At 38.0% G+C, this 13,702-nt stretch overlaps 1 protein-coding gene across 1 annotated transcript; it reads right to left on the reverse strand.

Annotated features, from left to right (window-relative positions):
* Positions 1 to 2,156: 2,156 nt before the first annotated feature.
* LOC149612661 (protein inscuteable homolog) lies at positions 2,157 to 6,367 on the reverse strand. Its single transcript, XM_089858360.1, has 9 exons — positions 6,335 to 6,367; positions 4,541 to 5,726; positions 4,106 to 4,293; positions 3,444 to 4,026; positions 3,177 to 3,355; positions 2,859 to 3,084; positions 2,429 to 2,515; positions 2,292 to 2,354; positions 2,157 to 2,234 (listed from the first exon to the last, which is right to left on the reverse strand). Exons 1-7 carry the CDS (start codon positions 6,365 to 6,367, stop codon positions 2,436 to 2,438), a joined length of 2,475 nt encoding a protein of 824 aa, XP_089714486.1. The 3' UTR covers positions 2,157 to 2,234; positions 2,292 to 2,354; positions 2,429 to 2,435.
* Between the last annotated feature and the right edge of the window lie 7,335 nt (positions 6,368 to 13,702).

Here is a 13,702-nt window from a genome sequence, read left to right on the forward strand (position 1 = left end):
GTCTCTATGGCGGCTCATTCTGAATGTTTTTCTGGAGTTTATACTTCGACCAGTATTATCGCTAGAGCGGCTAGAGACGCTTTTTTAACAGGCTAGGAAATAAGACAGGTTTACAGGTCAAAAACCAGTTTATTATTAGCTTGGACCACTTTTTATATTCAAAACGTGAGGGTCACTGGTCCCAATGACTAGTTTATTAATTGCAAATCTATAGGAGAACAAGGGTGGGGACCAGTCTGGAGACCAGTTTATTATTTCGGAAGCTAGGGGGTCACTGGTCCCAAGGACTAGTTTAAAAATTATGCTTATTTCCCAGCCTGTTTTTTAAGGTAATAAAGGTAGTGACGTGTTTTACGTCAGAGCTTGTTTGAATTTGAGATTCCCGCGCAAACTGATTTTCCCGCGACCTGGGTGGGAGCATGGGAGGAAGAGATTGGGTGAAAAAAGCTTAGAGATTCGGGTCCCAGGGAAGAATTCGCAAGAGACACTTTGGTCTGGGAAATATTTCTCCCCCTTTGTGATAATTTAATTAAGTAATTAACTCATGAACCAGACATTTTCCAGAGGTGAGACATGGTTCATTCGATTCTTGATATTGAGTAGAATATTTTAGAATATTTTCATGAAAATTGTATGTATAAGGGGGCGGAGGTAATCAGGTTTTTTTCCTTTTGTAGGGATGATATTGGAGAATTTTTTGTTTTAGTTTCATAGGTCTGAAGCAATTTTTCCGTCGTGAGTCCGGCAGAAGTTTCGCCTAAGTTTGTTTTTATTTTGCTGATTCTTTTTTTTTCTTTTTCTGGTTTTTTGTGGAGCTAGGGCGCAGGCCATAGCAGCTCCTTGAGGCATATTTAAAATTTGACTATAATAGTACCAAGGAAACAGGGACATATTTGGTAGGTATGGGCCAGATTGAAAAATTAAAGTATACATCAGAGTTAAGAATAGTTACATATTCTGTTGGGATTCTGTTCTGCTATAAAAAATGTAATTTTTTGGCCTAAATGGGAAATAAAGTTATTAACTATGAAGCATTGAAACTACGGTGTTTATTTATTTATTTATTTATTTATTTATTTATTTATTTATTTATTTATTGAATGAATGATTGCCCACAAAGTCATCAAAGTGACGTGTAAATGGGCATCGTATGTAGTTACAAATTGTCAAGAGAAAGAAAAACTAAATGTAATTACAAAATAAGAAAACATCAACAAGTAATCGGGAGCAAATAGTACAATAGTATTGGGCAAGAATAATAACACGAGATTAATTAAGACCATGTATATGTATAAAAAAAAATAAATAAAATAAAATAAGATAAAGATAATAATGATAATTAAATAAAATGGTACAATATAAGTTGGTCATTCAGAATAAAAAAAAAAGAAAAAAACTAACAATACAGTGAGGAACTAGGGTAATGAAAGTTACAAAGTAGCGCGAAAAAAGTTTATCAAATGACGACGGAATTGAGATTTGGTAGAGAGTATGATAATATCATTGGGCAAAGAGTTCCAATCATCAATGACAGAATTGGCAAAATGCGTTTGGCGGAAGGTAGTCGTGACCCGCGGTTTAGTTAATTTCTGTGAGTGACCACGAGTTCGTGTATTGGAATAGGGGGTGAAAAATAATGAGGGGTCCAAATCAATTATTAATAAGATCTAGCATTCAGCTTTGAAATGAGAAAACGAACATACTATTCCTTGCAACCGCAACAGGAAAGTTGCAACATGTAGGGGGACAATCCCCGCGTTGGGGTACTTCCTCCCATACTTTTCTATCGCCCAATAACGATATTGTCCACATATCGTTTAATCTAGCGTTGCCATCATATCCGGCAAAAATCCATAATTTCCCATCATAAACTACAGCGCCGTGCGCTGATCTGCAAGCGGGTACTGGTACTCTGGGGCATATACTTGGTCTAGTAATTGTCGTTTTATTTAAAGTCCCCGATGGTTTTAAGTTGATTTATAACAACTTACAAGTCAAATTTCCACTGAATCCATTGACCAGTGGTGAATTTGTACTCGAATAAGTCGTTTTTGTTGGTTAAATTGGAGTTTGAATGAATATCTCCCGTGTAACCGCCAAAAACGAACATGCTATTCTCATGAACAACGGCAGAATGATGGTACCGAGGCGCTGGTGGGATACCAGTTGTAAATGCCCTTCCCCAAGACTTATCTTTAACATCAAATCGCAGTAAATCGTTTAACATGTGTCTCCTAATATATACGACATAATTTAACACGAGGAACCCGCATAAATTATTTAATAAATACCCATTATCCCCGCCAAAGACATAAATGGCATCCTTATAGGCTACAACTGTATGTTTACTACGTCTATAAGGTTTTAATTAATTTAAATTTATAATTTAATTATAGGGGCTGCTAAATAATAAAGGAATTATAATTACCTTGCTCCTACAAATTCGTCACATTCAGGCATTCGCTGTTATTTCTTTCGTAGCCATCTTTGCATAATTTAACCAATCTTTTAACTCCTGTTAAGAAAAACAAAAAGAAACCAAGGCTTAAGTTTAAAGAATTTCTAGTTAGGCATAAAAAGTTTCCGTTCAGTTCAGTACCCAGTACCGCTTATTTAGGCGCCAAATATAAATTTTAACCCAGCACGTGAGTAAAAATTAGGCTTAAATAAGGTTTCGGTTTATGTTCAGCACCGCTTTTTAAGGCGCCAAATATAAACTTCAACCCCACGTGAGTAAAAATTATGCTTAAGAAAGGTTTCGGTTTATGTTCAGCACCGCTTTTTTAGGCGCCAAATATAAGCATCATCTTCGCGTGAGGAAACATTAGGCTTAACAAATATAAAAAACCGAGGCTTACCATGCATTTGAGCGACAGATGTAGCCGTTTTCAAATCGCCGCATAATCTCGATAAGGCGATGGCTGATTTTTGTTGTACTCTTTCGCAAGCCGCTAATTCCGCGTCATTCATTGATTTCAAGGGTCTGACTTGCAAAAACGATAACAATAGTACGAGAGAACCCGCTTCGATAACGGAAGTTTTGCAGCTGCCAATGGCGGCCATATTTGCCAAAACTGTCGCAACCTAAAGAATGAAATAACAAAAACGTACTTTGTTAGTTCCTGGTTTTGTTTTAATATTGTTTTTCGTTTACCTAATCAATAGCGTGACATTACCTGATCTTTGATAAATAAGGAATCTCCCAAGGCGTTTTGGGTACAAGCACCAATAAGTACTTGAAGAGTTCCGTCAATTTGAAAACAACTGCAAGCCTTGGCGTCGAGGAATGATAAATTAGCCAATGCCGCCGCTGTTAGCAAGAGAACTTCGCTTGATTGTGTTGTTCGTGCCAAATCTGAATTGAAATAAATAAATGAACAAATTTAATTAACACATGTCTCATAGTTAATTAGCTGCAAAATTAATGAGTAACCAAGGCTTACCGGTTAGTGCACGTGTTAAATTGTTCATGTTTTCGACTAGTCCTTTAAGGGTTTCGCTTTCGCAGTCCATCCAAGGGGCTGTGATTTGAGCTAACAATCCAGCAGCTTCACTACGTAGACTTTCCTCTAAGTTAGCTTCGCAGAGGACATCACAAAGTACTTGGATTCCTCCGGCTTTTTCCAGTTGTTGAATGGCTTCAGGGGCGCAACAAATGATGGTAAGTATCCTCAGAGCCGCCGCTCTGAGTGGTCGCCATTTGTTCTCCAAGCATACGGTCAACAGAGATTTAATTCCTCCTGATTTGGTTATGAGGTGACACATGGTTTCGCCCGTTTGACCAATCATGGCTAAGGCAGCCATGGCCATTTGAAGACAGTAAACGCTGGATGTTTCTTCTATTGACTTAACGATGACCGTCATCTCTTCGATGGTGAATTGGTCAATTAGTTCCTTCAGGGTTCTAAGTACCGAATGAAGGTTGCGTTTGACTGTGGATTTGCGTTCCTCCGTTTGGGACTTGTCCGAATTTCTCTTTAGAAATTCCTCAAGATCTTCGCAAGCGCGTTTAAGACACACTTCAGTCTATAATATATAAGTTAAATACTTAATTTTTAGTTTTTGGTCTCAATTAAAGAAATAAATTAAATTTAAGGCTAATTACCTTTGAGGTATGGGCGATCTCAATGTCCGTGGAACAATGGTAATTCCTTAACGTTTCCAGAATGTTACTAATGAGATTCATGGCGTACTCGCAAAACTCGAACCATCTTTTCGATGATAGAGATTCGATTACGAATTCAAAGTCTTCCAATACGAATTCTAACCTCCTTTGTAAGGCGGCTATCGTATCTAATTAATTAAAATTAATCTTAATTAACTTTAATTCTAATAACAAGACGCTATTGTCATAATTAATAAGATGACCTTTAGAATGGTGAAAACCGCGTTCAAATCGGTTCAGAAATAATAAAGTTGCAAATATTTCAAACTTCGCTTATCAACAAACAAAGTTTGAAAATTTTCCAACTTCCTTATTTATGCGTCGATTTCGACGCGGTTTTTACCATTTTAACGCTCTATTTAAAAACAAGCTTACCTTGTGAGTTTCGAACAGCAGCTGCCATCAACATACCGGGATCTTTGGTTAGAGTCTTGGCTTGTAATACGTTCAAACACTCAGCCTCGGCTAAAACTCTAATGTCCTTTAACCATTGCTGAACGCACCCATCATACTTAATCGAACTGTCCACATTAACCGTTAAATAACTGTCCAATAAAATGTCTTCATCATTTTGATAATCGCTCTTTTGACTAGAAACACAAATCTCCCCGGAAGACACAACTTGTTGTTGTTGTTGTTGTTGATCTTGTTGCAAATTTTGTACCGCGGTGTTTCTAGTTGTTGCAACAATACTTTGACTAGATTCCGGTGTTGGATTTTCAAAAAGTACTTTTTTAGCTGTTGTACCACAACCGAGGGCGCGGTTAATGTCAGTTTTAACTTGCACCTTCTCAGGTGTATAGGTGTTTACATGTCGTGGTTGAAATTTGACATAAACTTCCTGACAATCGTAATGACTTTCGCGTCCGAGTGGTTGAGGTCTCGGTTCTGACGTCATCATACTGGGTGATGACGTATCGTCTAAATTAAGAGGTAATGGCGGTAATGGAGGTTGTTTATAAACTGGAGGACTTCGTGGTTCTTGTTCCAAAGTTGAATTGGCGAAGTGAACTGATTTGGGTGGTTGTATCCTGCAGCTATGAGGTCTGCCCTGACCTTTCGGGGTACTGGTCTTAGGTAGGGTAACGACTAGTTGCTGATTTGGTGGGGTGACGTATCCTTGGTTAGCCGAACCATTTAATGGACTGATGCCAATACTGGTTGTTGATGTTTTCTTAGCAGCTTTGTCTTGCTTGCAACGGAGACACATGGCCGGTCTGCGGACTAAACGGTACTTTGGGGTGGGGCTGGTTTCAATTATACTGTTCTCTGAGGACTTAGGTGTGTCCTTGAACGGTGGTAAAGTGGACAAGACAATTTTATCGTCTTTATTCGATGTGTTGCCGGACATGTTGATTTTGTCGTACAGGACCTCTTTGTATAAAGGCCCTTGGCAAACTTTGTCGATGGATTGAGCTATGACGTCATCGACTTTGTGGTCGTGACGTAAGCGAGGTTGACTAGCCGGAACGCTTTTAAATGATTTTAAAGCGATCGGGGTTGGCGACGAGTTGTTTAAAAAAAATTCGGCCACTTGACCATTGGTGGATAGCGGTGGAATCTGAATTTAAATTAATTATACTTTAATTTAATATTAAAGAAATTAAATTTTTTTATTGAAATTATTCTAGGTTAGGAGAAGCTAACTTACAGGGGGAATCGTTATAATGGAAAACCCATAGAACGCCTGTACAAGGTTTACCCGCAATACACGCGTGTAGTACATCCCCGGGAACATAGTAATTTTGCTAGAATTTTTTTTAGACGTTTAAATTTAATTTATGTGTAAATTAATTTAGATATTATGGTAGAGGATAACTAGAGCTATATTTTGAGACCCAAAAGGTCGAAATCAGTCAATAATTATGGAGATTATAAATAATTTACCAAAACCAAAAAAATATATATTTTCTGAAAATTAATTTATAAATCCCAAAAATGTTTAAAAATTCATAACATCCTTAAAAATCGTCTGATTTTGTCCTAATAAGGCTTATTTTGAAGCCCATATTCCCCTCTAACTAAATAAGCAAACCTTAACACCAAAAACTAATTTTAACATAACATTAAAACTAAAATAAACCATGAAATCAAAAGTATAATAAATAATTTCTTTAAAACAAATATCAAAATTATCCGATGACTAATATTAAAATAAACAATGCTTACCATATCTGAATATTGACTAGTTTGTTGTCCCATAATATTACAAGTTGGGAAAACCAAAATATTACCTCTCCGAGTCAAGAGGAGAACTACTTCAAAACTTAATTACGAAATTATTTGTCTTTTTTCTTTTGCGCTCTTTAGAGCTAGCGAAAGTATTGTTCCGACCCTTGCTGGCAGGCTGGGCGCCTTTTCTATCCCCATTTCCCCCTTTTTTCGCGTACATGGTCGGATATTTGCAAAGAACAACTCTTAGGTTGCTCTGCAACATCAATATAATTTTTTATTTAAGAAAATATTTTGCGCTTTGGATCCCCACTTTTCTCCTCAGATTATTGACTAAGCAAGCTGAGCCACGGAGGTATGTTGACAAGCTACAGTTATTTGGCAAAGCGTATCTCGTGAAGAGATATTCGTCGCCTGGGAACGGCCGCGATTCACTTATTTAATTAAACTGTAAACCAAATTCTAACTAGATTGGTTTTATTCATAATCGGAATGCTATTTTATAAACAATGGAAAAAACCGAAAATTATAAATTTGCCGGGGTCATCTTATAATGAATATAGTAATACTAATTCTAGTCACTAGAGGCCGCGCAAAAGTGTAATCTGGCCGGTGCCATCTTGTTTATGTTAAAATTTACGAATTATTAAAGCAGTATTGAAGGCAAAGCGCATATACAGTAAAGCAGACGACATTTTTCATCCAAGTAGGATATGCCTTAGCTTTATTTTCTAATCTCTAAAGCAAGGTTTTAAGGTTTATGCCATCTACAGTTGTAGTATAGCTTAAGTAATATATAAACAGCCATTTCAAATAAAAATATAAATATTGTTTTTGGAATATCAAAATGAAACAGCTTTATTGTTACAAAACTACGTGAATTCTTCGAAATTACAAAAACAAAATCCCTATAATCATGTTATATTAGGACAAAAGCAAATATAAAGGTTTTATAGGATTTCTTTACATATCTACAGAAGGCGAACTGCTAACGTGGCGCACTTAACAACGGACGGACGCACACACACAGATAAACTCATAGTGCTATTTAACTCTTTCTTTATTAATTTGCAACCCTCTTTTCTACTCGTTGGTGCTGAACGCGCACCGCCGCTAAGGTAAAGGATGCTACTTTAAATATGTTACTAATATTTTTTAACCAAATGAAAACAAGGAATTGAGCAAGCCAGTGTTCTCTTTAATTTCTGGGTATCTTAATTAATAACAATTTATAATAATATGGCCAGGTGCCGCCCTACTAATACGATTGAGACAAAGAAATTAATGATCAGAATGTGAGGCACTTATCACTTCGCGACACATCGGTGGAGGGCTTCTGAAATCGTTCTCTACATCCGTCCTTTTGACTCAGACATACGGGGTGGACGTCTACAGTTGGTGTCCTTGTCTGTCGTTACATAATAATAGTTGGCGTGGCCATCGCCTTGGCTATCATCATTATGACGTCAGTTCTGACTCCTGTTCTCGTCTCCCTTTGGTTCTGAGGTACTTCGGAACGCTTTCGGGAACCAGTCTCCCGTGATTCCAGGTTCCAGCCTAGTTAGTTTAACTTGGGTCGTTCTGCCATTAACTTTTCTAAGTACTCCGCTCCGCTATGTTCACACGGTAAAAGTCTACTGCTTTAGTCATAGTCTATTAACCGACACTTGGATTGTTGTTCCGTCCGACTCGGTATCTTCGGACCTTCTCTTCTGTGGTCTCGAAAGCAACTCGCATCCTCTTTTAACCCCTTTTTCTGATGTTGTTAAAGTAAGGCACCAATCATGTCGGTCAACATTGGTGACGCTGGTTTGTAACCCGTTATTAGTGGCTCTTACTTTCGCGCCAAACGATGTAAGTGGCTAGCACCTTCACGGTAACCAATGTCGTCAATGCGAGGGCTTTTTAACCCTGGCGTCGCGTTGTCTCATGACCTTTTGGACGGCTCCAGATTACCTAGCTCTGGCTACCTGGCTTTAAGCATGCATGGGCCTAGGTGTCTATACAGTCATCTATACTGTCTTCTCGAATCGCAGCAATGGAAAAGAACAGCGCATTTGCGTGAATTTTAATTTATATTTATTAATATTCATATTTTTTTCGTATTAGGTTAGCAAACTGATCCTCATAAATAGCGCTCAACGCTTAACCACGTAACAAAGTCAAATTATCAACACCAATAATTAAGTAACAAAGTCATAAATTCTCAGCATCAACAATTAAGTAACAAAGTCATAAATTCTCAACATCAGTAATTAGGTAACAAAGTAACAAGGTCATAAATTCTTAACATGATTAATTAAGTAACAAAGTAACAAAGTCATAAATTCTCAACATGATTAATTAAGTAACAGAGTCATAAATTCTCAACATCATTAATTAAGTAACAGAGTCATAAATTCTCAACATCATTAAGTAACAAAGTAACAAGGTCATAAATTCTTAACATGATTAATTAAATAACAAAGTCATAAATTCTCAACATGATTAATTAAGTAACAGAGTCATAAATTCTCAACATCATCTTGATATTCCTTGTTCTCCCAAATCTAGTCTTGAGTTTATCTATTGCTTTCTTATAATTAGCAGAGGTTAAGGAGAAACCAGCTCTTGAGCCTGCGGCTTCTCCTCCTACGTATGACCTTAAGTATCCAAACTTAGTGACGTCATCTTCTGCAGTGTTGTGGATGGCCATTTCAAATTGAGACCAAAATCCATTCCACTGACTTGGATCTCCCATAAATTTTTCAATAACCAATTTAGGTAGCCTATGAACGGAACCGTTTCCATTTGCGGAAGGGTTGATCGATGCATAATCAAGTGTAAGAAGTCTTCTACTTTCTATAAATTCAGTCAATAAACATTTTACTCTTACTATTCCTTCTCTGTAATTTTCAGCATTTTCCATTTCCTGGTTCAAGGTTTCTTCGTCTTCGGATAAGTTTATAATTTCTTCGTCTAATCCGAATAACAGTTTTTCTTTAGCACTTAACTGTTCATAGTGAACCTTCATGTTGGAAACTGTGGTCGATGGTGAATTTACTTCTCTTTCTATCTTGTTAATTAGCGTTGTGGTCATTCGTCTTAAAGTGGTTCTCTTTTGTTTCATCATTCGTAATCCAGTATCGTCGTCTATTTCGTCTGCCATGTCGTCGATTCTTCTAGCGTAATTTCACAATCACCTTAATTGTTCCTTGTAATTTCAGTCCTTTCGTCTTTCTTCGTTTCGGGTCGTTTCGGGAACAATAAAGTTTTCATCGGGAAATTTCACTCATTTTAATTAAATCTAACTATTATCCAAAGGGATTCCCGGGTTTCGGCACCATGTTGTAATTTCAGTCTTCAGGGAAATTATTAGACGTTAGTTTAATTGTAAAAACTAGAAAATGAGGTAAATTTATTGAGCAAAAATTGGTTACATGTTTACAGCTCGGTGGCTAGTACAAGAGTGATATTTTTAGAGAGAGAGGGTCAAAGTAAAAAGTCCTCTCTTCTTTCAAAAAGGGGGAGGCACTCCTATTTTTAGGTAAAAGTATTCGAAAAAGGTTAACAAGCGCGAACTTTTAGGGTTAGATAGTGATCTAAAAAAAGGGGAATGGCTCCATACTGGGTGGTCGGTTTATCAGTTCAATAACAAAAAACAAGTCGTCGCGCGCGATACCTTCAAACTAAACAAGTCGTCGCGATACATTAAAATAAAACAAATCTCAACATAATATGACATTTCAATTAATTTTTTTTTCGTTTCCTTTATATATTTCTCAAACTTAATATTGAACAAAAATGAAAAATGGGAAAATTAATCTAACCTACCTACAACTTGCTTTTGTTAAGGCTAGTTAAATTCAGTGAAAAGATGTCGTAAGTCGCAGTTCACAGAACATAGGCCTAGATTGTGTGCACTAAAGGGGGGGGGGGCAAGGGAAACTAATTCATCCCCCCCCAGTTTCTTAACTTTAACAGTGTTGCCAGTAATTTGTTATTAGAGCATCTCCTGAATTCATTATTAGGTTTGGAACTGAATGATACAGTACTGAATCGAATTACAGATTCACAGGACATAGGCCTAGATTGTGTGCCCTAAGGGGGGGGGGCTAGGGAAACTAATTCATCCCCCCCAGTTTCTTAACTTTAACAGTGTTGCCAGTAATTTGTTATTAGAGCATCTCCTGAATTCATTATTAGGTTTGGAACTGAATGATACAGTACTGAGTTGAATTACAGAACTGCTACAAAGTAAACTTAATTCAGTCTGTTAATTATTGTAGATAGCAATTGAATTTTACACACGTCACAAATTACTGGCAACACTTACAAGTACTTGCACACAATCTATACACCCTTAACATTATTACTGACTTGCGTATTATTACAGTACATATGAAAGTGCAATTTTCAAAAACGAGAGTTGCGACATCTACGCATTCAGATAAGCAAGCAAAATCTAAGATACTTAAGCCTAACTTCAAGATTAACTGTTAGCGCTATTAAAGGTGGAAATCATAGCTTGATTCCAGGTACAATAGGACAATGTTAGATTGATCTTTCAATCTCTGAGTAGAAATCGATATTGGTTTGATGAATGATTTCCTAGAGCACTTCTTGCCTTATCTAAGTGGGGGGCCGCGCACTTTTTGGGGGGGGGGGTTCCTTTTTGTTTTATAGCTATAGCCCCAAATTTCGAGATATCAAAAGAAAATTATAATTCGGCGCAATGTTATCTCAAAACCCTAGCTAACATCGATAAACCAACTCATTTCCTGAATGTACCCGAAACACGAAATTCAACTTAATGTTTGTCGTCTCTCGTGATTGGGGAACAATACCAATTTGAAAATGTTGAACGAAAAGAGTTTATGACAGTTCAATGATTGATTTTGGGTTTATTTTTAACCCTAAGGTCACGTACTAACTTATTTTTGTCGCGTTAAACTTTTTGTCGGAAGTATTAAGGGTCTATAGTGACACAGTAAAAAGTAGCCAATCACGAGAGAGACGCGAGCCTGAAGGTCAAATATTTTGTCCAATTACATTTCAGTCCGAGATTCAAACCCGATATTGTAATATTTACAAATTTTTGGGGGCTATTATAATTATAATTCAAATTTAACTTCTAGGTTACGTAAGTTGTTTTTAAATTTTAAATTCGTTATGGTTTGAAAACGGGCTCAGCCAATGGGAGACTATAGTTACAAAGGATCTCAAGGTCAGGCCTATAGCCAATCAGAGATGGATTCCAGGGAAAATAGGGGAAAGGATCAAGGTCAAATTGAACCGCGTGGTTTCAAAAATGTCTTCCAATAAAATAATTGGTATTTAGGGTATATTTAAATAAAGGCCAGTTAATTAATCCATAAAAAATAGTTCAAAATGACTTACCAATTATAAGAAATGAACTCTGTGTTATCAGCTTATGATCAGCCCGCTTGATAAGGTTAAAGTCTACTGATAAGAACTATATAAATATCGTACCCTCCCATTATCAGTTTAGTTGTTAATTTAAGTCCCGTAGAGGCAAATACAGACGCGCATAAATAATGCAATAAAAATTACGTTTTATACAAATTTAAAGGTGTTAAAGTTCATAACACAACATGGTGTCAGAAGAAACAGTCGCGAGCGCTCTATCACCGCGTAGTTTTTAAAATTTTTCGTTTTCTCAAGAGTATCAGTAACGCGTTTCGTGCCGTCGCGATCCAGCTTCTATCATCGTGTTTGCGGACGCTAGACTGTAACGCTTACCTATTGCTACTTAAAAAGAAAAACAACTCAACATGACCGCTGTGCCAGCCTCTGCGCCCGTATTTCAAGTCTCAACCCCGGATCCTTTCACCTTTGCTTGCCCGAGCGAGTGGCCAAAATGGAGCCGCCGTTTCGAACGTTTCCGTAATGCCTCTGGTCTCAGTTCAAAAGGGGAGGAAGAGCAGGTCAACGCGTTAATTTATCTCATGGGAGATCAAGCAGATGACATATTTCTTTCGTTCACACTGACGGCTGCGGAAAAGAAGACATACTCTGTAGTATTGGACAAGTTTGATAAACACTTCGTAATACGCAGAAACACCATTTACGAGAGGGCAAGATTCAATACAAGGACACAACGAGAAGGTGAGACGGCGGATGAATTTATTACCGCAGTATACGCTTTATCCGAACATTGCGAGTACGGTACCCTACGGGACGAACTGATAAGAGACCGAATCGTCGTTGGAATACGCAACAAACACTTATCAGAGCGGCTACAAGACGATCCGAAGCTAACACTAGACCAAGCTATACAGACGGTCAGAAGCGCTGAGGATCGGAAACGGGAACAGCTGGATTTAAATGGAGTCAAACCAGCTAGCCAAGTAGACCGAATTGGAACCCAACCGAACAACAAACGCGCAAGTGCGTGCAGCTACAAGTCGGATTGGAAAAACCGTAAGAAGCGCACATACGACAACATAACGAAGAAGCAACCACCGTTCAACACAACGAAGAACAGTAAAGGATGTTCTCGTTGCGGCAGCCAAGCAAGTCATTCCCGAGACAAGTGTCCAGCGAAGAGCAGCAAATGTCACGAATGTCACGCCGTCGGACATTTTGCGAAGTACTGCCGAAAAACCACTATTAACCAAGTCGAAATGGAAGATGTCTTCCTAGGAGCCATTTCCGTAGACGACATGGAAATCAACGAGTTGGATATCAACCTGGAAAGTCTATTTCGTGAGGAAGACAACTCAGCTAGCAAGATTATGCAGCAAGAAGACACATACATCCATTCAGTATCAGAGGAACGGGACAAGAAATGGATAGTACCAGTCAAAGTAAACGGCGATTTGGTAAAATTTAAAGTGGATACTGGAGCAGAAGTTTCTGCCATACCTTGGGACTGGTATGAACCAAGAAAAACTGAGATGACGCTCTTACCATCAGACAAAAGGCTGTATGGACCGGGAAGAACACGGTTGAAAACGGAAGGCAGAATCCAAGTTCAGCTGGAATACCACGGTGTAAGAATCGATGAATATCTCTACGTTATCGAGAAACTACAACTTCCATTGTTGGGGTTAACGGCAAGCGAGGATCTCAGACTGATCCAAATGATTGAAGATATTGGAACAGAGACAAGATCAACGGTGAATCCCGTCAAGGAATTCCCAGCACTTTTCAACGGCCTGGGAAAGATGAAAACATCTTACAAGATTCAGTTGGTACCAAATGCCGTTCCATTCGCATTAACTACCCCAAGAAGAGTGCCAATTGCGCTATTGGACGACATTCTACCTTTTGGAAAAGGACAGGAAGACCATGACACAAACCTTCGTGCTGTATTAGGACGACTGCAAAACTCAGGCGTCACATTGAATTTGAAGAAATGCC

Source organism: Phalangium opilio, unplaced genomic scaffold (genome assembly GCF_054372755.1).
Source record: "Phalangium opilio isolate 3A_F unplaced genomic scaffold, DU_Popi_V2 ptg000232l_1, whole genome shotgun sequence".
In the NCBI taxonomy this organism is placed as follows: Eukaryota; Metazoa; Arthropoda; class Arachnida; order Opiliones; family Phalangiidae; genus Phalangium; species Phalangium opilio.

What these genes read in the sequence shown, in the direction of transcription:
- LOC149612661 (XM_089858360.1), bottom strand. Translation starts at nt 6,367, where the DNA reads ATGGGACAACAAACTAGTCAATATTCAGATATG. An exon ending in TTTAACACGTGCACTAACCG is followed by an intron (nt 3,356 to 3,443) that starts GTAAGCCTTGGT and finishes ATTTCAATTCAG; the next exon opens with ATTTGGCACGAACAACACAA. An exon ending in CCTTATTTATCAAAGATCAG is followed by an intron (nt 3,085 to 3,176) that starts GTAATGTCACGC and finishes TTCATTCTTTAG; the next exon opens with GTTGCGACAGTTTTGGCAAA.